The sequence below is a fragment of the Panulirus ornatus genome, chromosome 46 (genome assembly GCF_036320965.1).
Source record: "Panulirus ornatus isolate Po-2019 chromosome 46, ASM3632096v1, whole genome shotgun sequence".
Lineage (NCBI taxonomy): Eukaryota > Metazoa > Arthropoda > Malacostraca > Decapoda > Palinuridae > Panulirus > Panulirus ornatus.
The window spans coordinates 4,639,334-4,666,630 of NC_092269.1; the positions used below are offsets into that span (position 1 = coordinate 4,639,334).

Here is a 27,297-nt window from a genome sequence, read left to right on the forward strand (position 1 = left end):
AGATGTACAAAAAATTTGTATACCTTCATATGGTAGGATTATCTAAAAAGAAGAGGGTATGCATTTCTGGAGAAAATACAGTGGCACGTAAAATACTAAGATACAAAAGAAGTGCAGCATTAATTGGGATTAAGACCAACACACTATCAAGAGGACTCAAGCATATCTTTAGCCAGAGATAAAACATCAATGAAAGAAAAGAAACTATGAAAGGAAACTTCCTTCTTTCAAAATCCATTTGCTTGCACCAGACTATTGCAACTAACTAAAGGTAGAAGATTATCTGAGTACATAGATAAAAATGACCAAGTATATCACAAATGGTAATAAAGCATCTTAAATTTTCAACATAGCAAAAGAGGACTCAAAGATTTGAAATTATTTTATAATACATTTATTATGTATGTAATACAGTCATATATGTTTACTTATCATTTAAATCTTAAAAGGTTTCTGTACACTATGTACACAACCAACCATTTCCCACTCATGTCCACTTTATTGTATCATTACAAGGAGACAACTCTGCTTCTTTGCTGCATGAATACTGACAAAAAACAAAAAATAAGAAAAGATGAATTTGACACAAATTCTCTCATTCTTAATGACGGCAATAATGATTCTTACTGTTAAAGAACTGGCTGTTTTCAGTGCTGACTGTTTTCCAAACACACTTCACACTGTTATTTTGTGTACAATACTATCATATTTACTCAGCATATTTCTTTGAGCTGGTGCATTTTTCTGCTAACTCATGTTTTTTTTTTTCGTTTTCAATATACAGCATAAATAATCTACTGTTTTCTTATAACTCCATAGAGAGTGTCCTGTGAATATTCACTTTTACACCATTAAACAGTCTTCATGTGGGACTGTCCCATATCTGGGATTATCCTACACACTATTCATGCTACGTTTTCCAAAGATAGATCAAAGTACTCTTAGTTACAATGACACCATAAATCTTTTCAATTTTGGCATGCCTATTTTTTTACTACATTTTTTAATATACTTAGATTCACACATTCTTTAAAAAGCTATGATTTTCCCAGCAGGCATTACCATGATGTTCTTTTTGACATTATGAAAGTGTATGATATCATGAAATTAAATTATGTGATATATACTATCTCAAGTATATCAAAAATAAATTTGTGATACGATGTAAATAGAGCAGGATAACCAAAGCTTTTTACTCAACTAAATTTGTATTAAATTCATCTCTTACAATATAAATCCCTTCCTGCATTACATACACTTATGGTCATGACACTAAATATACATGTATTAGCATAACTGTTGTGACTAAATACTTACATTAATAAACAGGTGTTTTTGTAAAATGTACATGTGTTCCTCTTAAAAATTACTGTGAAAAATTATTTTTCAACAATACCATTTCAAATGAAAAAGTAAAAATCATTTTAAAGATAATCTACCTTTCAATAAAATACCTAATTCTATCATTTTAATATTACTGAATATTCACATGAAGTTCATCTGCGTGTGGGTAATCTGCTTGATGTTTCTTGGACGATTAAAAATAAATAACTAACTTGTAAGTTCCAAGAAGATGGGAGAAGGACAGGGGAGAATACCCACTGAGAACACTGGGTTACATAAATTTCTCAACGATTCTCATCTTCAGAGGTAAAAAAATAAAAAAAAAGTGCATTCATAAGAATATGTGGGGAAGAGGGACTGGGGGTCAACAGTCATTACTGGGCTATGTGCTACCTTTCACGGTTTGTTGGAAGAAAACATGCCAAGATGGACATTATGTGGAATGTCTGAACATTATCTGGCGTATGTGGATGTGAAAGCTCGAGGTGGTTTTAGGAAAACAAGAAATTACATACCAGTATGTGTAAAGGAAAAGATGATAGCAAGTGAACTTGAAAAATAGGCCTGTGTGCATAAAAACCAAGGCAGACTGAGTGGAGAATTGCATAGGGTGAGTAAATAATTCATGGAGAGCTACAATGGAATGGAAGATATTTAGGAAAGCAGTATTTACATCTGTGTGGGATACAGAAGTTGGCATGTGGGCTTATGAAAAAGAGTAGTGGGTGAGCGAATAAGAAAGTTAAGTCATAAATGAAAAAGAAAAGAGGAATTTATGGAAAATACCTGCAGGGACAGTGTGTGCTGACTGGGAAGAATACAGAAGAAAGCGGCAGGATGTCAAGGGAATGGCAGAGAGCTAAAAAAGAAGGCAAATAAGAAATGGTGAGAAAATTTATCAGTTAACTTCAGAGAGAATAAGAAAATGTTTTGGGAGAAGGTACATATTGTGAGGAGAACTACAGAAGACATGGGGTAACAGTTTGTACAGCAGGCTAGTAAGTGGTGAATGGCAAAGAAATGAAACAGAGATAAGGAGCCAGTTTCTGAAAGACTCTTACCTTAGTGTTAGATAACAAGGAGGCAGATGTGGTATGTTTACAATAAAGTGCCATATGGTGCAAGAGAATTATGGCAAATGTTATGGTGAAGAGAAAGGAAGAAGCAAAAGTCTTACAGATCAGGTTAGACAAAATGGCATGAATAGATGGGGCCACAGATGAGTTTTGCAAGAAAAGGGACGACAATGCTTTAATTGATTATTCAGGCTGTAAGACGTTTGTATGATCCAATAAAGAGTGCCTGAGGACTAGGCAGAATACAAGAAGAGTATCCCCATTTAAAGGCAAAGGAGAAAAAAATTAATGTTTGAATTACAGAGGTATAAGTCTGTTGAGCATACCTGGTATGATGTATGGAAGAGTAGTGAGTGAGGGTGGTGGCATGCACAAATCAACTGGTTAAGGAAGAGCAAAGTAACTTCAGGATAACTCCTTGGTATTTTAGTACACAAAGAATGAGGGCAAGTTGTATAAAAAAATAAATTACCCAAAGAAAAAATATATGTTACACAGATAGAAGTGATCTAATATGTACTGAATTCAGATCTGGATAACAATAATTTCTAACTGAATTCTGAATCTACTATGTTAAAAGATGGAGGAATTAAAGCTCACAGCACCCTTTCAACTAGCATGAACTGCAATATAAGACAGATGTGAGCACCTTATGTAAAAATTACAACAAAATGTCCACACTGTGTCCTTAATCCTACAATATCAAACATTTATATTCGGTAATTTGTCCCAGCACACAAATTCAGAAAACAAAACAAGAAGGGTGCAATCAATATTAAACATACAAATAAAACTACATTTGAACACTGTACTTCAACTTAATCAGCTCTATTTCTACATTTATTGAAACCTTATTTAAAAATGTTTATCAAAGTATACTCAAAACACATCAAATCCATGTGTACATCAGTTCCTCTCCTGATACATATGCTTCCTGCAACCTAAAGTCACTGTATTATGCCAAAAAACACTGTGTTGTGATGTATGTGACTTAGTCAGAGACTGATGAAATATGATACTTTCCTTCAATCCATGATTGATTTTCTTCTTTAATTTTTCCTCTGAAACCTGCACATCAGTGAATCATTTCATTATATAAATCTTAACTTACCACAAATACTGAAATCAAAATTAACAACTCTACTGGAAGTGAAACAGAAAGAATATTACAATTCTTCTATCATTAGAAAGGAGAGAAAAAAGGCACTTTAAATAACATACAACAAAGTTAATTGACATTACTTAGTACTACCATACTTGGAAAATGCTATGCTACAGCAATGTTTGTACAGCAGCTTGCAACTAAAAGTACATCTAAAATAAATTCAGCGATAATTAGCAGTATGTTTGTTATACATTTGCATAGTTAGATTTAACTATTTACATATATATATTTATGTATATATATATATATATCATCCCTGGGGATACGGGAGAAAGAATACTGCCCACATATTCCCTACATGCCACAGAAGGTGACTAAGAGAGGTGGGAGCGAGGGGCTGGAAATCCTCCCCTCCTGTTGTACTTTTCCAAAAGGAGCAGAAATGGGGGTTAAGTGAGGATTTTTCCCTCTAAGGCTCAGTCATCTGTCTTGACGCTACCACGCTAATGCTCCCATCCCTTTCAGTCGCCATCTATGATACGCAGTGAATACGTGGGCAGCATTCTTTCTCCCCGTCCTATATTTCCCACACTTTTTCTCATACCTCATTGCCTTTTCCCACTTTAGCGAGGTAGCGCTAGGAAAGGACAAAGAAAGGCCACATCTGCTCACATCCATTCTGAAGTTGCCATGTGTAATGCAGCTGTTTACAATCATTGCTGTATACATCAGCAGCTTTCACTTACAGCTATACAATATTGTTACTGTAAGGGACTGCTACATTAACTATGGCTGTCCCAAGCATTAACCTATAAATATCTAGTTGCTGTATACAACTACATGTGGCTACTGTATTCATACTAATTCAAGAAACATATTTTCTAATACAGTGTAACTATGAACACTGATGACCATGTACAACTACGGTTACAAATGGTACAAAAAGCTTCAAGTAAATGTAACTGCATCAAGCATGATGCTCCAGTATCACATATTTAATTTACATCAATTCCTATTATGCAAAATGAAGTTCTCAGAGGCAAGATGGCTCAATTAATGAGCCTTAGGATGAAAGAATAACCAGATCTGCAATTCCTAAGGGAAATACCATTCTCCCAATATTGTTAAGCACCTGGGTTGTGGAAAAATATATGGAACATATGTCCTTTACTTCAGTGTCAAAGCACATTCCTTACATAATTGCAGTTGTGCAAAAAATTTCATAACTCCTGAAAAAAAAATCTGTAAAATGCAGGCAACCATGAGAGGGTTAACTGAGATACAAGGCCCATATTCCTTTTTTGGGGTACCAGTTTAAATTATACAGATTGAAGCAGTCTCCAAATCTTCATCAACAACTATGATAAAGAAAAATCTCCAAGGTTTAATGACTCTGGCATCATATCAGTTACTGAGTTCTTCCCTTCTTTAGATACAACAACATAGTTTTATCTGGTATGAGGGCAGTATTTAATACCTTGAAGCATGGTAGCTGTGTGATGTAAGTGTTGTGCTGAAAACTGTGGGCATGAGTCTTGCTTACCGTTCAAGCCTATTATGAGTGTTCCCCCAATTCACCAAGCAGTATACACATACTTTGTCCATATGATCATGGAATTACTGCAGATAAGACACTGATGTGCTCTAGCAATGCCAGCCACATGTTGAAGTACTAGAATAGAACTCTGTTTTTTTTTAAAGGCACTTGTATGTGATATTCTCAAAACATTACCATTAAGAACATTTACTTATCTATATAATGATTGTAGTATAAAATGTAAAAAACATAAACCTTAAATATCTGATATTGCTCACAGATCAAGCAGTCATTCAAAAAAGTCAAATGTAAAGGAAATAAAAACAAGTACTGATACATAAACTTCAACTTACGTACCTAGCAAATTGGATGAATTTTGCACACAACACATCCACACAAAAAATGAAATAAAAGATGGCAGTCACAACAACCATTACTATACCCCTAACACCTCTCCCTGCAGTTTTGTTTCTCACTACGTTAATGGATGGTGATTAATCAATTATATTGTAAACATGCATTCAGTGAGATAAGTAACATATACATCGAGTTGTTCTTCACGCAATATCAAATGCAAAAGTTGTCAGTAAACAATGTATGATAAAAAAAAAGTCACCTTGCTTGACAAAAACACAAATCTGCTTGTCTTGTCCTTTGATCTGTTCATCTTTTACAATAAATCTTTCAATATAATACATATATTAAGTAATTCTGGTAACCAAAAAACTGTCTGAGTGATGTGGCTGTGTCTAACAGTTCATTACAATTAAGTGTGCCGCCAGCAACCACATCAATTAAAGATGTGAGAATTACTAAGTGAATATCTGGAACTTTCGGCACACTAACGTTTTTTAAAACTTCAGAGGCAAAATGATCGCATTTAGCCCCAGGATGAAGTTCTTTGTAAATCAGAGCAACAGAGATTCACTCAAGCCATTATACTTCACCTTGTCCAAACGTATCGAAAGCTGATAACAAACATGGGCGCTATGATGAGCGTACAGACAGGTGCCACACATGGACCAGATGATACTCCTTGTTCGCTTGAAGCAGCAGGTCGTACATCTGCAGGTTCAATTTCCTCAAGAATTGTTTCCACGTCCTCAACATCATCATCATCTGTATCATCATAATGCTCGTGAGTTTCCTGTGGAGGCTGCTTCTCAACTTCCTCTGGAAATTGCTCTAATTCAGTTTCTTCTTCTGAAACAGAATTACCCTCTACAGGGTTATCTTCTACCTTTGTGTTGTGCTTCATGGTTGTGCTTTCAACTACCACATCTTTATTTACATTTACTTCTGGTACTGTGTCTTCTTGCTCTTTGGGTTCAATAAGGATGGGTGGAAGAGTTGTTGATGTTGTTGTTGATAATACTGGCTCTTCTATTGGAATCAGGTGATCCTCTTCATAATCACCATATTCATCATAATCTTGAATTCCATAGTCATCATCTATATCTTCATAATATTCATCTGGAAGCAATTCATCCTCATCCTTTTCTTCAGTAAAAGTGCAATTGATTTCATCAGATTTATCTCCACAATGGTGAATACCATCACATGGGGGAGCGGAAATCACGCATGTACCATCCCCACACCTATGTGGTCGGTCAAGAGGACAAGGGCGAGACTGGCAATTTGTTTCATCCTCACCATTAGGGCAATGCTTTCTCCCATCACATACCTGAAATTTATATAAACTCCATATAAATCAAAGTCTTATTCAAACTGAATGTTCTAAAGGATGTACAATTAATTTTCTCCAAAAGCAGAGCCCTGTAAGCATCTGAGAAAATACTTACCTTGCAGGAGGTGAAAACACTGTTTTGTTTTATCCTCACAGAATGAAGATACATTCCCTCTGACAATCATAAAACCAAATAGGCTTGGAGATATTCATGCACAGGACACAATGGCCACATAGCAAATTGTCTAGGCCTATAAGTCTCAGTTATGGTGACTGTGCCTTAGGCCTGTTACTGTCCAGAATCAAGAAAGATTTCAAAAATGAAGAGGGGGATATGAAGGAAATGGAAAATAATGGATGCTCTTAAGGCTCTACATACAACAGAGAAATGATTTATCCTTCAAAACCTACATTTCTAGCCAATGGACAGAGCCTATGAAGCATGCACGAGCAATATCATATGGAGAATGGAGTCTTCCTCTTAAGTCTGCCACCAGAACCAAGTCATTTGCATGCAGCAACTAACACCTCCCATTCTTCCTTACCCCATAGCACGAAATATGATCACTCCAGGAGCCTTACATCTACTTCCCTATCCACCTTGTCCATGAACAGATCAAACAGCCATAGTAACATAACATGCCCTTGACATGGATCCACTTTCATTTGGAAGTACTCACCTTCCTTCCTTCTTGCTTTCCAGTCCTACTCTTCCAGCAAAAACTCCTCACTGCTTTCACTAACTTTCCTCCTACACCATATATTCACATCATCTTCTATGAAGCATCCCCATCAACCCTAATATGTGCTTTATCCAGGTCCATAGATGCCACATACAAATACCTCTCTTGCTAATGATGCAGAGAAACATTTAAGTAGAAAAAGCTGATGGGGAAAGATACACTAAATAAGCATGTTTGACTGCAGACAATGACAGGAAGTAATATGAAAATTCAGAGATTAAAAAAAGCCAAATTCTGCATGGGTTATATCTATCATGCCAATGGCAGAGGGCAACTTTAGCACAGTGTTCTCAGAGGCTCCTACCCAATGTTCCTAATGACTATTTCCACCTAGTGTTCCACCCTACTACTTTCACCTACTGTTCCTACCTACTACTTCAACCCAATGCTCCTATCTAATGTTCCTACCTACTATTTCTATCTATTGCTCCTAACATTTTGCCAAAAGATAGGTCTAATGCATATAGCTCGTGTGGGTGAGGCAGAAAAAAAAAGACAACTATCTGGGTCAAAGGAGTGCAAGTTTGACATCCATAGAAGTGCTGGTTAGTGGCTGCCCACCAACTACCACTTATCTACTACTACCTGTGATCTATGATATTTAATATATAATCAATTATCCTAATTTCATAATAATCACCAACTATAAACTTTCTAACTTTTAACAATAAATGGTTTCACCACTTGGATTCTGTTATCAATTCAAAAGCATAGTTTCAGCATAAGAATCAATATAAAGGAAACCTGGAGTCATCTTTAATGATATTCTATAAATACAATTATGAATGAAGGGAACTGGGTCTAAGTTTCAGAGAGTTCTGGATGACAGGATACAAGAAAAAGTGGTTCAAGTTTATTAGCTTTAACAAGAATAAGCCCAAAATAATAGCTACGACAACAGGAATTCATATAAAAAATAGCTTTAAGGCAAAGAGGTTAAGAAGATTAGTAAGGTAAAAACAAAGGTTCAGAACAATTTATTTCGTTTTCTAAAGTAAAGGAAATCTGTACCTTTTTCTATGGATTTAATTCTAAAAAATATATAGATATAACAATATCTTATATGTAAGGTAGACAGAAGAGATTAGAAATGCTGTGGAAGAGAAGAAAGAAGCATATGGCAGATTGCTCAATAGGAATGTACCAGTGAAAGTTCAACAAAGGAGGAGGGAAGAATACAAGATACGTAAGCGGAACTTTGAGAAGCTGATTGAGGAAAGCAAAGAAAGAGTAAATGAAGATTTTGGAAGAAAGTTAAGTGAAAAGTTTTGGGATAACAACAAACTATAGTGGAAGGAGATGAAAAAGGAAAGAGGTGAATGTAAGAGTGGAAGTGATGATGTGAGAAGGAAAGGGAATTGCTGAATCAAAAGGAGGAAGTGAAATGGAGATGGAAAGAGTATTTTGAAGAACTGATGAATGTAGGAGAAGGGAAGGCAGTAGTTAGTACATGTAAGGGTATGGAGGATGGAAGGAAGAGAATACAAGTGCAGGGACCTATAGTAAAAAGGGAAGAAAGAAGGGCAATAATGAGGCTGAAGGTAGGAAAGGCACCTGGAGCACATGGGATCAGATCATAGCTGAAATGCTGAAGCAAGGAGAAAGTGTGACAGAGTGGATGCATCTTATATGTAATTCAGCATGGTAACAGAAGGTTGTGCCTGAGGATTGGGTGAAAGCTATTATCGTTCCTTTATTCAAAGGGAAAGGTGCCAAGGATTTATGGAGAAATAATAGGGGAATAAGTCTGTTAAGAACAGAATGAACTGGAACGATGTGGTATTCCAGGGTAGACGTGCTGTCAATGGATTAAACCAGGGCATGTGAAACGTCTGAGGAAGCTGTGGTTCAGTGCATTACACATGACAGCTAGAGACTGAGTGTGAATGAATGTGGCCTTTTTGTCTGTTTTCCTGGTGTTGCCTTGCTGAAGCAGGGGGTAGCGATGTTGTTTCCTGTGGGGCAGGGAGGCACCAGGAATGGATGAGGGCAAGCAAGTGTGGATATGTACATGTGTATATATGTATGTGTCTGTGTATGTGTATGTGTATATGTTGATATGTATATATTTTTATCAAGGATGTAAGGCATGTGTACGTGTAGGAAGAGAGGAAAGTGATTGGTTCTCAGTGAATGTTGGTTTGTGGCAGGAGTGCATGATGTCTCCATGGTTGTTTAATTTGTTTATGGATGGGGTTGTTAGGGAGGTGAATGCAAGAGTTTTGGAAAGAGGGGCAAGTATGCAGTCTGTTGTGGATTAGAGAGCTTGGGAAGTGAGTCAGTTGTTGTTCACTGATGATACAGCGCTGGTGGCTGATTATTGTGAGAAACTGCAGAAGCTGGTGACTGAGTTTGGTAAAGTGTGTGAAAGAAGAAAGCTGAGAGTAAATGTGAATAAGAGCAAGGTTATTAGGTACAGTAGGGTTGAGGGACAAGTCAACTGGGAGGTAAGTCTGAATGGAGAAAAACTGGAGGAAGTGAAGTGTTTTAGATATCTGGGAGTGGATTTAGCAGCTGATGGAACCATGGAAGCAGAAGTGAATCATAGGGTGGGGGAGGGGGCAAAAATTCTGGTAGCGTTGAAGAATGTGTGGAAGTCGAGAACATTATCTTGGAAAGCAAAAATGGGTAAGTTTGAAGGAATAGTGGTTCCAACAATGATATATGGTTGCAAGGCATGGGCTATAGATAGAGTTGTGCGGAGAAGGGTGGATGTGCTGGGAATGAGATGTTTGAGGACAATATGTGGTGTGAGGTGGTTTGATCAAGTAAGTAATGAAAAATTAAGAGAGATGTGTGGTAATTAAAAGAGCGTGGTTGAGAGAGCAGAAGAGGGTGTTTTGAAATGGTTTGGTCACATGGAGAGAATGAGTGAGGAAAGATTGACAAAGAGGATATATGTGTCAGAGGTGGAGGGAATGAGGAGAAGTGGGAGACCAAATTGGAGGTGGAAAGATGGAGTGTAAAATATTTTGAGTGATCGGGGCCTGAAGATGCAGGAGGGTGAAAGGCGTGCAAGGAATAGAGTGAATTGGAACGATGTGGTATACCGGGGTTGACGTGCTGTCAATGGATTGAACCAGGCATGTCAAGGTCTGGGGTTAATGGAAACAGTCTTGTCGGATGTGAAAGGGGGCTGTGTTTGTTCGTAAACATGACAGCGAAAAGAATAAGTTAAGAATGCAGCCTTTTGTCTATTCCTAGCGTACTCGTGCACATGCGGGGGGAGGGGGTTGTTATTTCATGTGTGGCGGGTGGCGATGGGAATAAATAAAGGCAGACAGTATGAATTATGTTCATGTGAATTATGTATATGTCTGTGTGTGTGTGTGCATATATATTATATATATATATATATATATATATATATATATATATTATATATATATAATATATATATATATAGGGTGGGGGAGGGGGCGAAAATTTTGGGAGCCTTGAAGAATGTGTGGAAGTCGAGAACATTATCTCGGAAAGCAAAAATGGGTATGTTTGAAGGAATAGTGGTTCCAACAATGTTGTATGGTTGCAAGGCATGGACTATGGATAGAGTTGTGCGCAGGAGGATGGATGTGCTGGAAATGAGATGTTTGAGGACAATGTGTGGTGTGAGGTGGTTTGATCGAGTAAGTAATGAAAAATTAAGAGAGATGTGTGGAAATAAAAAGAGCGTGGTTGAGAGAGCAGAAGAGGGTGTTTTGAAATGGTTTGGTCACATGGAGAGAATGAGTGAGGAAAGATTGACAAAGGATATATGTGTCAGAGGTGGAGGGAATGAGGAGAAGTGGGAGACCAAATTGGAGGTGGAAAGATGGAGTGAAAAAGATTTTGTGTGATCGGGGCCTGAACATGCAGGAGGGTGAAAGGAGGGCAAAAAATAGAGTGAATTGGAGCGATGTGGTATACCGGGGTTGACGTGGTGTCAGTGGATTGAATCAAGGCATGTGTATGGGGGTGGGTTGGGCCATTTCTTTCGTCTGTTTCCTTGCGCTACCTCGCAAACGCGGGAGACAGCGACAAAGCAAAAAAAAAAAAAAAATATATATATATATATATATTGTGTGTGTATACGTTGAGATGTATAGGTATGTATATGTGCATGTGTGGACGTGTATGTATATACATGTGTATATAGGTGAGTTGGGCCATTCTTTCGTTTGTTTCCTTGCGCTACCTCGCTAACGCAGGAGACAGCGACAAAGTGAAATAAATAAATAAATGTACGTCTATGCAAACCATGGAAAGTCTTGTGGGGCCTGGATGTGGTATGGGAGCGGTGGTTTTGGTGCATTACACATGACAACTAGAGTCTGAGTGTGGAAAAATGTGGTCTTTCTTGTCTTTTCTTAGCACTACCTCACGCTCATGCGGGGGAGGGGGGGTGTCATTTCATGTGTGGCAGGGTGGTAGTGGAAATGGATATAGGCAGCATGTATGAATATATGTACGTGTATATATGTATATGTATACATTGAAACGTATAGGTATGTATATAAGCGTGTGTGGAGGTTTATGTATATACATGTGTATGTGGGATGGGTTGGGCCATTCTTTTGTCTGTTTCCTTGCGCTACCATGCTAATGTGGGAGACAGCGACAAGGTATAATATGAAATAATAAAACAAATATGTATATGTGCATGAATGGGCATTTATGCATATATATATATATATATGCATGGAAAGGATCACAATTTTGCACGTGATCAAGTATATTCCTATGAGTCCACAAGGAAAAATGAAACACGATAAGTTCCCATGTGCACTTTCGTGTAATAATTACATCATCAGGGGAGATACAAGAAAGAAATATAACAGTCAGTTGATATACAACAAAGAGATGTAGCTAGGACGCCATTTGGTAAACAAGTCACTTGTTTACCAAATGTTGTTCTAGCTACATCCCTTCGCTGCATATCAACCAACCGTTATTTTTCATTCTTGTATCTCCCCTGGTGATGTGACAATTACACGAAACTGCGCTTGGAAACTTACTGTTTCATTCTTCCCCGTGGACTCATAGAAATATATGTGTATATGAGTGGATGGGCCATTCTTCGTCTGTTTCCTGGCCCTACCTAGCTTGACACAGGAAACATCAATCAAGTACAATAATAAATAAAGTCTGTTAAGTATACTACGAAAAATGTATGCAAGAATATTAATTGACAGAGGATGGAAGTGACTGAATGCAGAATAAGCGAAGAGCAAGGGGGTTCTAGGAAAGCAGGGGATGTGTGGATCAGATTTTTGTGGTAAAGATGACCATGGAAAGGTATTCAGAGAAAGGTAAAAAGCTGTATGCAGCTTTTATGGATCTGGAGAAAACGTATGGCAGAATCAAATGGAATGCTTTGCGGGTTGTGTTAGGGATATATATTGTATAGAGAGACAACTGGTGGATGGTGTAAAAGCCTACTATAAAGGAGCAAAGGCATGTGTAAGAGTGGATGGAGTGCTCAGCAAAAGTTTTGGGATACATGTAGGTGTAAGGCAGGGCTGTGTGATGTCACTGTGGCTTTTTCATATATATATGATGGAATGCGAGGGAGGCACGTAAGGACAGGGATAAGTGGAGATTCTTTTGCTGTGGCCATCCCTTGATGGGAGTTCCCAGAGGGAACGGGTGTTGAGATATAGATAGATAGATTCTATGAAACTGTTCATCAATATTTGTTAAATGGCTTCCTTTGACTACTAAAGCAAAAGTGTATATAACATACTGAATATTCCTGCTGCTAAAAATGTTTTATTCATCAAAACTGCACAGACAATATTCTTGCTGTTACAAACGTTTTATTCATCGAACTGTCCTGCACAGACAAATGAAAAACTTATCAATTATAATTAATAATGAACAAAAACAAAAAAACACTAAGCTTTTAAAACAAGAGATTTTTTGTTCACCTTAAAATTAGACACACATGCCCCACTGTCACAAAGAAATTCATCCTCTCGACAGGCAGGTTCCTCAAAGTCCAATGGGCTTGGCGTTGTAGATGGTTCACAATTGAGTTCATCACTTCCATCACCACAGTCATCACGAGTATTACATATCAGCCAACTGGCAAATGAAAAAGTTTTAAGTAGCAGAGGTTTATCAAAAACTAAAGAGAACTTTCTTAGCAATCAATAACAAAATGGTACAATCAATTGATACACTTTAGTCAATAAACAGTATCACTTTCCAGTATAAGCAAATCAAACCTTGCTCAGCTTTTCCACACATCAAGCATATCTAACATATTCATGGACAGACAATACAACATTCAATGATTCACTGCTAGGGATTCTAAGAATTTAAAAAACTTGTGAAATTATTTCTGTTTCTTTTGAAATGCTGAATAAAAAAACTCAATCAAAACACAGCTGGTTGTCTTGTCACTAACCAAGACAGAAACACTGTAATCTATTACACTAGCACAGTATATATCTACTGTCTGTCAATACCTTTACTATTGTATTTTACTGATGGGTAAACAGACAACAAAAGACAAAGTACATTATCAGTAGGTATACTGAATGATGGGAAGCATATGACTCACATGAATGTGCTGTGTAAGAATAAAGGCTAATAGAAAATATAAGCAATGAAATGAAGTCCTGAAGAGACTACCATGGGATAATCCTTTTCATATGGCCGTATCACACTAGAGATCTAAAATTTTATCAATTACATCTTCCTTAAAACTACATTTCAGTTTAACCTCATTTCTTTCTGTCTACTCTTCCTCACTTTAAATTAAGCACTGATGTATCCCTAACATTTTGTTATGGCAACCTGGAGATCACTCATGTACCTGAAGGTAGGCAGAACCATGCCCCTAAAACACTCCCATAAACCTGTGGTTTTGCATCCTTTCTACTAATTAGTTTCTTTCAAGTAACATCAGTTCTCTCTCCCATTTCAGACTTATCTCTAGTATCTCAGCCCCCTTTCCGACATCCTCACTTGGTGTTGGTTAAATCTCTGAAATCTGAAACACCCTAATGACTTTACCACCTGACAAAATTTCACATTCTGACTCATGTTTGTAGCATATTCCACAGTTGGTTTCTGTTTAAAATCTAATGCTTTCTTTCAATCTTAATCAGCATTTTCACTTTTCTAATATATTTCAACTACCATTTCCTACATAAAGATTCAATTTACAAAAGTGCCTTTTACAAACTTCCTCTTTCTGTCACTTTAGAACATTTCAGCAGTGCATTAATTCTGATAAGCCTATCACATGCCAAACCTTTTGTCTGTCTACCATCATCAATTCTACTCCATATTCCATGGGGTAGATCAGGTACATAAAGCCTCTCAGATCATTCATACAAATCCTCAACCCATGCTAAGTGTGCTAAAGTGAATTATATTATGAACTTTTACACTTACATATGCACTCCTTTCTTTTTTAACTTTGTGTACACAGTCAATTCCTTAAGAGAGAACAAATTCTCTATCAAAACTATCTCTTTACACTGCAACAAATCCTAAATCATCCCTCTAGCACCTTCATCTGAAATATTCAAAGCTAAAACTTAATCCTTTGTCTGAGGCATTAACTCGTACATCAAACTACGCATTACAGTTTTTAATATCTGCATCAATTTTTTTTACAAAAAATTTGTATGGGCTTTATGAATTACTATGAATTTGCATAGGTTTCCTGTACTATTCTGTACTGCAGTCCAATACTCAAGCAAATTTGGTCTGAAGGGCTATAATGTTATTCATGATTCTTTTTTGTATACATAAAGAAAAAAAGAAGAACTTTACAATCATTGATTAAAAAATGTTCACCTCATTCTCATTTTCCCTCCAACACTTATGTAGGAAGCAAGAATATCCATTTTGCTTTAAATACTTCATATTCTGGGGTCTTGTAGGAAATATCTAAGTAAATGATGCAATCTTATGGATGGACAACAAACTTACCTCTCCAAGTCAGTTACTCTTCTACTCTTTGTAAATTACTTTAATTCTTCACTTACCCATCTATACATCGACCATTTGTGCACTTGAAGTTCCTGTTTACAGGGCAACTTATTTCAGTGCAGTTGTTTTCATCGTGTCCATCATCACAACCATCCATTACTCCATTACAAACCTAATAAGATTAAAAAGATAATACAAAATGATGATCAACAATACATGATAATATTTTCCATTAATGTTTAATCATTATATAAATATATATCAGGAGGAATCATTCAACATCAGTAGTTCACTTTCCTTCCATACAGTTTAACCTATACTGCATGGTTACAAGCTCTTTGGCTATACAAACTAGACAACTCTCTTAATAAAATGAACACAATACATGTCATCATTCTATTACATTTATCAGTCAGATTACTGAGGATTTCTACCTATTACTTTATCTGATTAAACCACATGATTTGGAAAAGAATTCAATGCTATTCATTTTGGCTTCAGTTCTCTCCTAACTTTTGAAATACCAGCCATTCACATGATGGCACCTTACAAGCCATTAAATGGGCTTGTATAAAAAAAGATTTCTTTGCTGTTGGGTATCAACTGCATAAACTAGATTTCACAAAATGCCATAGGAAATGAGGTTGTTTTACTGAAACCAACTTAAGTATCATCATAAAACTGCTCTACCTCCGCGAGTTTACATTATGTTCATTATACATGACAATTAAGCAGTAGATGCAAGTAAAACTGGCCATTTCTTCATCTGTTCCTCGTGCTACCTCACTTACACGAGGCGAATAGCTATGAAATGAAAAGAAATAATGTTGTACGATAGGAAGCTTAGAGGTTTGAGCCTCCCAGTTCCAATCTAGGTTGATTATCAAAATATTTAAAATGTTCAATCTCCCACTTCCAATTGTATTTTCACTAACAGAACAATCATCCTCTTACTCTTTCTGATATACAGAGCTTGACTATTTATCAATATACTTAAAGTTTTCAACCTTTCCAGTATAGGTTGTTGCCCATGAAGCTGAAGGTTTTTCAACCTTCTAATTCCAAATATGCCATTTCAAACATATGCTGTGCTTCCATTTTCCTAATGTTGTGCTTTAACCTTTATCCAAAATCATGTAAAAAAAATCCCAATCATAATAGTCTTCCAATTATGTATATTACTTCATATCGAAAAATCTCAGAACACATAAGCCTTCTGGTTTTGGTATAACTCCTGGTTGATGAGTACACAGAGCATGGGTGCACAGGAATAACAGTCACACCACAAAGTCTATGGCAATGGTATCCTGATGCTACTTCGCTGATGTGGAAATGATGCACAATTATGAAAGATGTGGTGAGTTTATTTAATACAGGTTTACCTATAAATGTATCAATTATCTTTACCTAAATTCACAGGAATGGTAGGGGATGTGAGGATCAGGTGTTTCCCTTGAAGAATTTGTGTAATAACCACCTATAGAAAGATTTTGAGAAAGCATGTGACAGGGATGATAGAGATGCCTTGTGGAAGATGTGACAAATATATGGTGTGGAAGGAAGCTGCTAGAAGTGGGAGTCTTTATCTTGAGATGGAAGACATGTGTAAGTAGGAAGGATTAGGGTGAGTGATTCAAGGTGAAGGTGGGTATATGTCAAAGGTGTGTGAAGTCACCATGGCTATTCAATCTGTTTATGGAACTGGGTGGTGAGGGAGGTAAATGCAAGGGTCCTGGAGAGAGAAGCAGGTCTATAGTATGTGGGTGGCATATGACACAGCCTTAGCAAAAGACTCAAGTGAGAAACTGCAGAAGCTGGCGTAAGAGTCTGAGGCAGTGGGAATAAAGGAAGTCAGGAGTCAATGTGTACAAAAAAAACCCTGCAAGGTTTAAAAAGGGGAAGAGATAAATTGGTTAGTGTGGTGTGAATGAAGAAAATTTGGAAGAAGTGGAGTGTTTTAGATACCTAGGAATGGACTCAGCAGTAGAAAGAAGTATAGAAGTTGAAGTGAATCATAAGGTGGGCAAGGGGTCCAAAAATGCATGATGTGGGGAAGATTGACTGTGTAAGGAATGACAGTGTAAGAGAAAGGTGTGGTAGTAAGATGGATATGAATGAGAGAGATGACTGAGGTGTGGTAAAGTGGTTTGGATACAAGTAAAGGATAAGTGAAAGAAGACTTACTAAAAGGTTTCTCTATCACAAGTGGAGGGAGCAAGAAGGTACGGAATACTGACTTGAAGATGGAAGGGTGGAATGAAAGAGGCCTTAAGTTATCAGGACCTGAACATGCTGGGGGTGTGCATGGGGTAGAGCAAATTGGGTAATGTGATATACAGGGGTCAATGTGCTGTCAGTACAGTATATGAAGTGGTGAGGAGAAATCATGGAAAGGTCCATAGGACTTAGCTGTGGACTGGGGCTCTGGTCTCGGTGCTTTACATGTGACAGTTAGAGGCTGAATTTTAAAAAATATGGCCATTCTTTGTCTTTTCCTGCCACTACTGTACTTCTCTTGAAACTGGTGTGAAAGGAAAGAAATCTGCATAAGTAAAACAGCACATTCTGGGAAAGTGCAAAGCAAGGAACAAGTGCATATAAAAGTAAGGTGTACTAGTTAAAGACAACAAAGTCCATATTCTGTAAGAATCTATATTGGAATAATGGAAAATGAAATAACAACTTTATGAACAAACAACCTATGTGCAGTACTGTATTTCAAACTTTCATGTCAAATGAATACAAAACCTGGTAGCAAATGTTCTTAAATGAGCTTAGGAAGTTAAATATAAGAAATGGTTCATGTGTATATTTGTTCATGTTTGACATCTGGGATTATTCATGGTTGAATCTATATGGATGTTGTTTAAGTGAGTAATTCTAAAATTATTTTGAATAACCTCTGGTCGGAAGAATTTACACACATCTGTGAAATTAATCAATCAAAAATATCATGGAAATAAAAAGTAACTTTCAGGAAATACAGATTTAGATAACTAGAAAACTAATCATGAAACTACATTATAAGCTGTTAAGAAACTCATGAAAATCAGAAATTCATTTGAAATTCCCTATGACGAAAAGTGTTATCATTTATGTGATTTCACTGCAAATGACATCAAGTGAATTAGGTGCTATGGGATAGTCATGAGCAAGCACTGACCTGTCATTGTTAACTCCTTGTTAATACTTGTCTATGATGACATTTAAAAGGCAGATCCAAACTGTACTGGACAGCCAAATCAATACTGTCTGCTTCTTATTTTTTTTCTGGTGAAAATAAATTATCCAAAAAAGCAAGGTAACATTGAAAGACTAAGCAGATGTGTAACTGGTGGGTCAATCATACAGTAAAAGCTTAGATATTTAAGAGGAAGTTGCAATACTTCATGTGAATGTTTAAACATGATGCAATTCATAAATCAGCAAAGTCATAAGAAAGCTTCAGTACCAAAAAAAGAAAAAAATAATTACTGTCATCATGAAAAGTAGCACTATTGCTTTCAAATGAGCTACATGGTATATGATATGTAAGGAAATCTACAACAAGCAGTACTGCCATACCTCAGTGCAGCTAACTGAGAGGGAACATAAGATTATAACCAAACTACATGCATGCAGCACACATATCTAACTGAAAATTACACAAGCAACTGGAAATTTACTGTCATCATATCTAAATGCAAATTATTATCAAGAATTTTTCCATACCATTCCTTGAGATATAATTCAAACATGATCACATCTGGCCACAGATATTACCATAATGTGGTCAACTTTGCAAGGATACATCCTGGTCATCCTGTACATGACATTTTGTACTTCAAATCAGACATTCATGTGCATTTTTTCTCCATGGTAGCATAGACAGAAAACAAGCTCCAATACACTGACATTTGATATGATGAACAAACAAATCATTAAAGCTTTTGGTTCTCCTACCAATCAATGCCCCAAAGCTATCTAATCTGGATGGAAAGAAGAGGGAAGTAAATGCAGATGTCTGGGAGAGAAGTGGACCTATTTCTAACATGTTAACTCAGGGAAGGGGCAGTTACCCATGTACAGACTCCATCATCAACTATAAAAAAAAAAGGGGGCAGTCTGCCCAAGTAAATGTATATGACATTTCTTTATTAGAAAGAATGAAAGGTGTAACGATGTAGCCCACCACATACCTTGCTTTTAGTTAATTTCAGCTAAGATGGCACAAGCAGCTGAGGCCCTAATCAAGGTCATCCCATTAACGCTAGATACATATATATACCCTACCCTACCCTATTCACCGATCAACCCCTAGGGGTGGATGAACAGCTGGGTTGACTGTGGATTGGCTGCCACAACCAGGATTCAAACCTATGCGCTTGACCCTGGGTGGCCTGTGAATGTGTCATGGTCAGGAATGCTAACCGCTACACCATTCAATGTTTCACCAAAATACCTGGTTATCTGGTTCTGGGTATCATGTAAATATTTTCTTTAACATATTCATAGACAATGCAAGTCTTGGAAAGAGGGCAGAGTATGCAGACTGTGAGGGGTGAGAGGGCCTGAGAAGCGAGTCAGTTGTTGTTTGCTGATGATATGGCACTGATGGTGGATTCGAGTGAGAAACTGCAAAAGTTGGTGACTGAATTTGGAAGAGTGTGTAAAAGGAGGAAGTTGAGAGTTTATGTGAATAAAAGCAAGAAAATTAGATTTAGCTGGGTTGAGGGACAGGTTAGCTGAAGTGTGAGACTGAACAGAGAAAGCTTGGAAGAAGTGAAGTGTTTAAGATAACTAGGAGTGGACATGGCAGTGAATGGAATAATGGAAGCAGAAGTGAGTCAAAGGGTGGGTGAGGGGATGAAGGATCTGGAAGCAGTGAAGAATGTATGAAAAGACAGCATGTTGTCTGGGAGGCCAAAAATAGTCTGAAGAAATAGTAGTCCCAACAATATAATATGGATATAAGGAATGGGATATAGACAATGCTGTGCAGGGGGACAGTGGATGTGTTGGAAATGAAAAGTTTGAGGACAGTATGTGATGTGAGGTTTCCTTACATCATATCTTTAACTTTTCATCATATGACTTATTTGTGATTGGTCTATTTTACACTAACTCCTACACAACATATGACCTTACAAATTTTTTCCCAATTTGAACACAAGTCTTCAAATTTTTCTGTTTCCCATTATAAAATATAAGAAATGTATGTAAAAGTAAAGGATACAGACAATAAAAGTGAGCTCATGTATTCATATGGCCATGGTATATTGCTTCAGTTAACATGTAGATACCACAGGTAATAGTGGCGGAAGAGTGTAGGAAAGTTTTAGGTGTGCATCATTCAAATTTTCTGTTTCCAATCATAAAATAAGAGAAACTCATGGAAAATTATAGGATATGTGTGAAAAAGAAAACTTATTTCAAGACCATGATATATCACTGAAGTTAACACTAGATCCCAGGAGAGTATCTACATACCATGAGTAATAGGACCTCAGGTCCTAAGATGAGATTTTGCATGATGGCAGGGATACCGCATTGTCGCTTACCATTTGCCTTGTACATTTTGGAGGATATGCATCATTCATTTTCTCTGTTTACCATTACAATTTGTAAGAAATACATACAAATGCAAAAAAGTGAGCTAACTTATGCAGTTAAGCTCAACCCAACTCCAAAGTTTATGATTTCCATCTAAGTCTGGGATACTAATCAAGACATTCCTTTATATTCCTAATTATATGATGTATCTACAGAGAAAAGAAATATGCAAGAGATACTGATAAAAATGCATTACAAAAATCAAGACAACATTACTTGCCAATTTACCTTCTCTCTGTTTATCATTTATACTAATTCCGCAATTCATAGCTGAATGTAACTTCTCATTTTTCTACATTCTATAATCTATGTAACTATATCTCTGATGCTCATTCCCTTCAGGAACTCCCATTAAGGGGGTGGCCACAGCAAAAGAGTCTTGACTTATCCCTGTATCTAAATGCTTCCCTTGCATACACCCTTCCATGCATTCTTTCCCCATTTCTCTCCCTCCAGTCTCTTCCACTCTATTTCGCATGTCACAGGTGGTCTTACTCTCACTCCTACCCCTTTAATATTACTTTCATACACTCTCTATGTAAACTCCTTGCCTTGCATTCTTTCTAAATGCCAAAACCACTTCAAAGTATTATATTATACCCACTCTATCACTCCACAATTCATTCCATTTGAATTCCATGCCATACCAAATCTCTAATACACCTCCAAGTTACTTTCTTCATCTAGTAATACCATGTGCTCCTCTCAAATAACTTTCTACAGCCTGGATTCTTGACCTCTGTGACTCTTCTTCTGTTCATGTTTCGGCTGCAGAGGTCAGCCTCAGGAGGATTTTGCTGTCCCTTAGCCCTTTATTCATCTCTGTACTTACACCTCAACATACTCTTCATTATTTTACTAAGGGACCCAATGACTCTTTTACCTCGTACTGCTCTCACTTTATCCCTCCTTCCATATCACCAAACCTTCCAAAGATAGTTCCCAAATATTTAAATTCTGCCACCTATTACAGTCTTTCTCTTCCATACCTCTAACACAGTTTCATATACTTTCTTCTCTCACTCTATAGGGCTTTCCAAAATCTATACTTTCACTCAGCTTCCTTTCTTTTACTATCTTACATATACAATTATTGGTGTGTTTAAGATTAACCAATCCACAGAGAGTGAGGCATATATGCCCCAGAAATTATATTTTCCGTTCACTGCAATTGAGGCGTATATACCTTGGTTATTTTTCTTTTGTTCACTGCATTTGAGATGTACATATATAGCCTTTAATGCTTGTAGTATTATCCCATGCATTATTCCCAGATACTACAGCCTAAAGTTTTGCCATAAACAGGTCAGTGTGTGTGGGAATGTCAAGGAAGCTTATACGAGATTTGCAAAGTAGCACTGGTTAAAAGACACGTAGCAGACATAATCAATATCTCTTCAGGTTGAGTTTTACATTATTTCATTTAGAAAACTCTCATGTTAAGTTGCATATCATATCTAAAAAACAATGTTTTAGTTACTTGTAATAAAAACCTCCTGGTACATTTAAAGAACAATGCTATACTTATGAATATCCTACACAAAGAGTGTCCCTGGATATTACAACCACCGAAGTGAAAGGATTAAAGAATTCAATTTCTAACATCAGCCAGGAATTCTTTGCATGGCTTTCACTAACATATAGTGAAAACAAGTATCAATAAGTGCACTATGAGGCATAAAAATACGTAAACTGACTGATAATTCTGCCCTTCAGTCTGTTCTCATACAGCTTTGAAAGAATACCATTCTTTTTGTTTATAAATTCCATGCAGTAGAAGTTAAACATGATGGTTTACAAACTACATTTATGGTTGCTTAGCAAACATAATGTTTAAAAAAATCTTTCCTCATTTTCATGCATGACATACAGAGAAAGAATAGCACCAGCAGTACCTTATCCATGCTGATACACAGACCGCTTAAGCACTTGAATGGCCGATCAACAGGACAACTCCTTCTGCCACATACCAGTTCATCTGTAGCATCAAGACAGTTATATGAACCATCACACAACATCCTTTCAGCAATGCATATGCCATAATCACATTTGAAAGGGTGAGTTTCAGGGCAGTTATGTACATGGTTACAGTATTCCAAATCTTCATCTTCACCCTCTTCACAATCCTTGAAGATGCCATCACACAGTTTTAATTTGTCAATACACTTTCCACTACGGCACCTATCAGAAAAGAAAGATTTTTTTTTAAAAGGACCACTCTAAATATGACTAAATATATAACTGATTTTTCTTCATCTCAATGGCAAAATGGAATGTGCATAAAAAAGTTAATGGTAAAGTGCTGTAACAGTCATTAAAAGGCTCTCATTCATAGACTCTGGCCTAAAAAACATGCAAGAAGATTTATACAGTATATCTCCTTATCTATTTAATCTACCCATCTGTTGTCTTTAATCCTGTTCCCTATACATGGATTAGATCAAGTGCAAACTGCCTCTGAGAGCACTCTCATGCATTTTCAGCTCATGTCTTAGTGTACTTATGTGAAAAATGGGCTTTCACACTTACATAAGTATTTCCTTCTTTTCCAACTGCATGAGAAGCTGATATGTAAAAACCCTCTTGCACATACAAAACATTTACTGCACATGATACAAAAATCTATGTCGGCCTTACCTGAAGTAACTCTAATCCTAATCAATTCACATACTGAATCCATCATATCTTTAACTTTCACCCTCTCAACCACCTCACTACTGGCCATAAAGAATGCACAGAACCATGCACAAGCTGAACAATTCTGTGGAGCGCTGCTCAAAACTTACTGCTGGCCACGTCCAGGACTTATCAGTGATGACTGCCATGTGTTCGATATGGCCAAACCATAATTGAAAACCATGTGTCTGTCTAATATTTATCTATGCCACATATCCTTCACACATCTTTTCTATTTTTCTAATACTCATATTACATACATTACCCAACTCTAGTGATCTCACCTTTTATCCTGGACTAGCAGAACCAAGGCTTCTCATCCATACAGCAGCATTTGGACATACACTCCATCATGCAAGCTATTTGTGTACTCTACATCAAATTTTTCCAATTACCAACAATTTAGGCATCTACACTTTCCCCTATAACCATTATGCTAAACACAGGAGGTTAAAAACCCCTATGACTGATACTGGACACTGTTGAAATTCTTATGTCTCTAATGAACCAAGATCCTACATGACTCACAACCAAAGGCTCTGTTGAAGTACCCAGGGTTCCACTTTAGTGTTCTAAAGGTTCTGAGAAGTACACTAAAGCAAACAAATGAGGTAATTGGGAACTTATAAACTAAGGACAGAGCCCTACTGGGACATGAAGACTGTTTATCTTAAATGAAAAAAAGAGATCCTTATGAAGGTTCCTTTTGATCAAGGTTCCATATCAAACAGCCAAAGATAAGCTCCTGCTACTAGTGAGTGTAGAAAGGACAGAATAACTTATATTAAAGTATATTACACATGGCTAAAGATGAAAGCTAAGGTTCTGTAACAGGTGTACAACCAAATCTGTAGAGAAGTTCATTAAGGAACAGTCCCATAAAGGACCACTAGGATTTTCCTTGATTAAAGATCTTGCAAACTGCTCATCCTAGTAAATTTTCAGTACACTATTCGAGACATGGGAACCTTGGGAATCAAGATTTGTCTTCACTTTACTTTTTCTGAGGTGATCTTGACTAAAGCATATCGAAGAGACACCTCTGAAAACTACAGTAGCAACTAACTAAGATTAGTATGTCTGGAACAGCGAGACCTTAACCTTCCAACTAGATGAACTTATGTCCAAACACCTTAGGACACTACTTAGTGATATCCTTATGCAAGCATAAAATCAAAACAGTGAGTTAATTACTTGTGCATTAATCTCAAGGGTCAGCACCACCAAAAAGCAAAAGTTAGCTTCACCCAAGAGAATACCTTCATAATCTCCTCTGCAAGGTAAATTGACCAGTAATACTGTAAAGATCTATGACTATTAGCATAATGAAAACACAAAATCCCTATTATGTTAAAACACTTAAAAACACTAAAATCACAGGAAAATATTACTATTATTATTATCATTATCATACTTAACCACTGTTTTCCACGTCAGTGAGGTTATGCAAGGAAACGGACGAAGAATGGCCTAACCACCCACACATATATTTTTTTTTTTTTTTTTTTTTTTTTTTTTTTATACTTTGTCGCTGTCTCCCGCGTTTGCGAGGTAGCGCAAGGAAACAGACGAAAGAAATGGCCCAACCCCCCCCCCCATACACATGTACATACGTCCACACACGCAAAATATACATACCTACACAGCTTTCCATGATTTACCCCAGACGCTTCACATGCCTTGATTCAATCCACTGACAGCACGTCAACCCCTGTATACCACATCGCTCCAATTCACTCTATTCCTTGCCCTCCTTTCACCCTCCTGCATGTTCAGGCCCCGATCACACAAAATCTTTTTCACTCCATCTTTCCACCTCCAATTTGGTCTCCCTCTTCTCCTCGTTCCCTCCACCTCCGACACATATATCCTCTTAGTCAATCTTTCCTCACTCATTCTCTCCATGTGCCCAAACCATTTCAAAACACCCTCTTCTGCTCTCTCAACCACGCTCTTTTTATTTCCACACATCTCTCTTACCTTACGTTACTCACTCGCTCAAAACCACCTCACACCACACATTGTCCTCAAACATCTCATTTCCAGCACATCCATCCTCCTGCGCACATCTCTATCCATAGCCCACGCCTCGCAACCATACAACATTGTTGGAACCACTATTCCTTCAAACATACCCATTTTTGCTTTCCGAGATAATGTTCTCGACTTCCACACATTTTTCAAGGCTCCCAAAATTTTCGCCCCCTCCCCCACCCTATGATCCACTTCCGCTTCCATGGTTCCATCCGCTGACAGATCCACTCCCAGATATCTAAAACACTTCACTTCCTCCAGTTTTTCTCCATTCAAACTCACCTCCCAATTGACTTGACTCCCTACTGTACTGTAAAAGACGAATTAACTTATTTAAATATCTTACACATGGCTAAAGATGAAAGCTATGCAGTTTCTGATAGACAGGTGTATATCCAAATCTGAAGAAGTTCATTAAGGAATCCAGTCCCAAAGGACCATAGATTTCCTTGATTAAGATCTTGCAAACTCTACACCTATAAAATTTATACACATTCGAGACATGAACCTTGGGAATCAAATTTGTCTTCACTTTTCTGATGCTTACTAACATACTCGATGAGACACCTTAAATCTCAGTACAACAACTTTTAGTTTCTGAACAGCGGACCTTAACCTCCAACTAGATGAATCTTAATTTCCAAACACTCTATACACTCTTAGTGATATCCTTATCAAGCATAAATCAAACATGAGAAATACTTTGCATTTCTAAGGTTCACACACACCAAAGCAAAACTGTTACACATCCCAAATACCTTCAAATCCCTCTGCAATATTCCGTCAATCTGAAGATCTTGATATACATATGAAACCTCCTCATATGCTAAAACCTATATAATTACACTAAAATCACAAAAATTATACCTATTATTTTACATTATCACTCTTAATCCCTTGCTTTTCTGCACGTCACGTTTGAGTTCATGCAACAGAGAACGTACAAAATGCCTTAACCAACCCACATACACATATATTATAAATATACATAAACACCCATACACGCAGATATATATACATCTACATTTTAATTCTATACATATACATTAAAATTCTAGATTGATATGGGTAAAACTGAAAGTTGATGGGGAGAGATGGGTGATTATTGGTGCATATGCACCTGGGCATGAGAAGATCATGAGAGGCAAGTGTTTTGGGAGCAGCTGAATGAGTGTGTTAGTGGTTTTGATGCACAAAACCGGGTTATAGTGATGGGTGATTTGAATGCAAAGGTGAGTAATGTGGCAGTTGAGGGAATAATTGGTAACATGGGGTGTTCAGTGTTGTAAATGGAAATGGTGAAGAGCTTGTAGATTTATGTGCTGAAAAAGGACTGGTGATTGGAAATACCTGGTTTAAAAAGCGAGATATACATACGTATACGTATGTAAGTAGGAGAGATGGCCAGAGAGCGTTACTGGATTACGTGTTAATTGATAGGCGTGCGAAAGAGAGACTTTTGGATGTTAATGTGCTGAGAGGTGTAACTGGAGGGATGTCTGATCATTATCTTGTGGAGGCGAAGGTGAAGATTTGTCGGGGTTTTCAGAAAAGAAGAGAGAATGTTGGGGTGAAGA

At 37.1% G+C, this 27,297-nt stretch overlaps 1 protein-coding gene across 4 annotated transcripts in view; it reads right to left on the minus strand.

Moving 5' to 3' along the window:
* Nucleotides 1-378: 378 nt before the first annotated feature.
* The window catches only part of LOC139763092 (uncharacterized), a 204,360-nt gene continuing 177,441 nt past the window's right edge, over nucleotides 379-27,297 (minus strand). For 3 of the 4 annotated variants that reach the window (XM_071688720.1, XM_071688723.1, XM_071688721.1), the window contains exons 13-16: nucleotides 22,906-23,191; nucleotides 15,475-15,590; nucleotides 13,399-13,555; nucleotides 379-6,746 (exon numbers count right to left, since the gene is read on the minus strand). In XM_071688720.1, the coding sequence (XP_071544821.1) occupies nucleotides 6,006-6,746; nucleotides 13,399-13,555; nucleotides 15,475-15,590; nucleotides 22,906-23,191 (1,300 nt within the window). In that variant the 3' untranslated portion in view covers nucleotides 379-6,005. The remainder of the gene's footprint in view (nucleotides 6,747-13,398; nucleotides 13,556-15,474; nucleotides 15,591-22,905; nucleotides 23,192-27,297) is intronic. The other variant, XM_071688724.1, reaches the window with a different exon arrangement.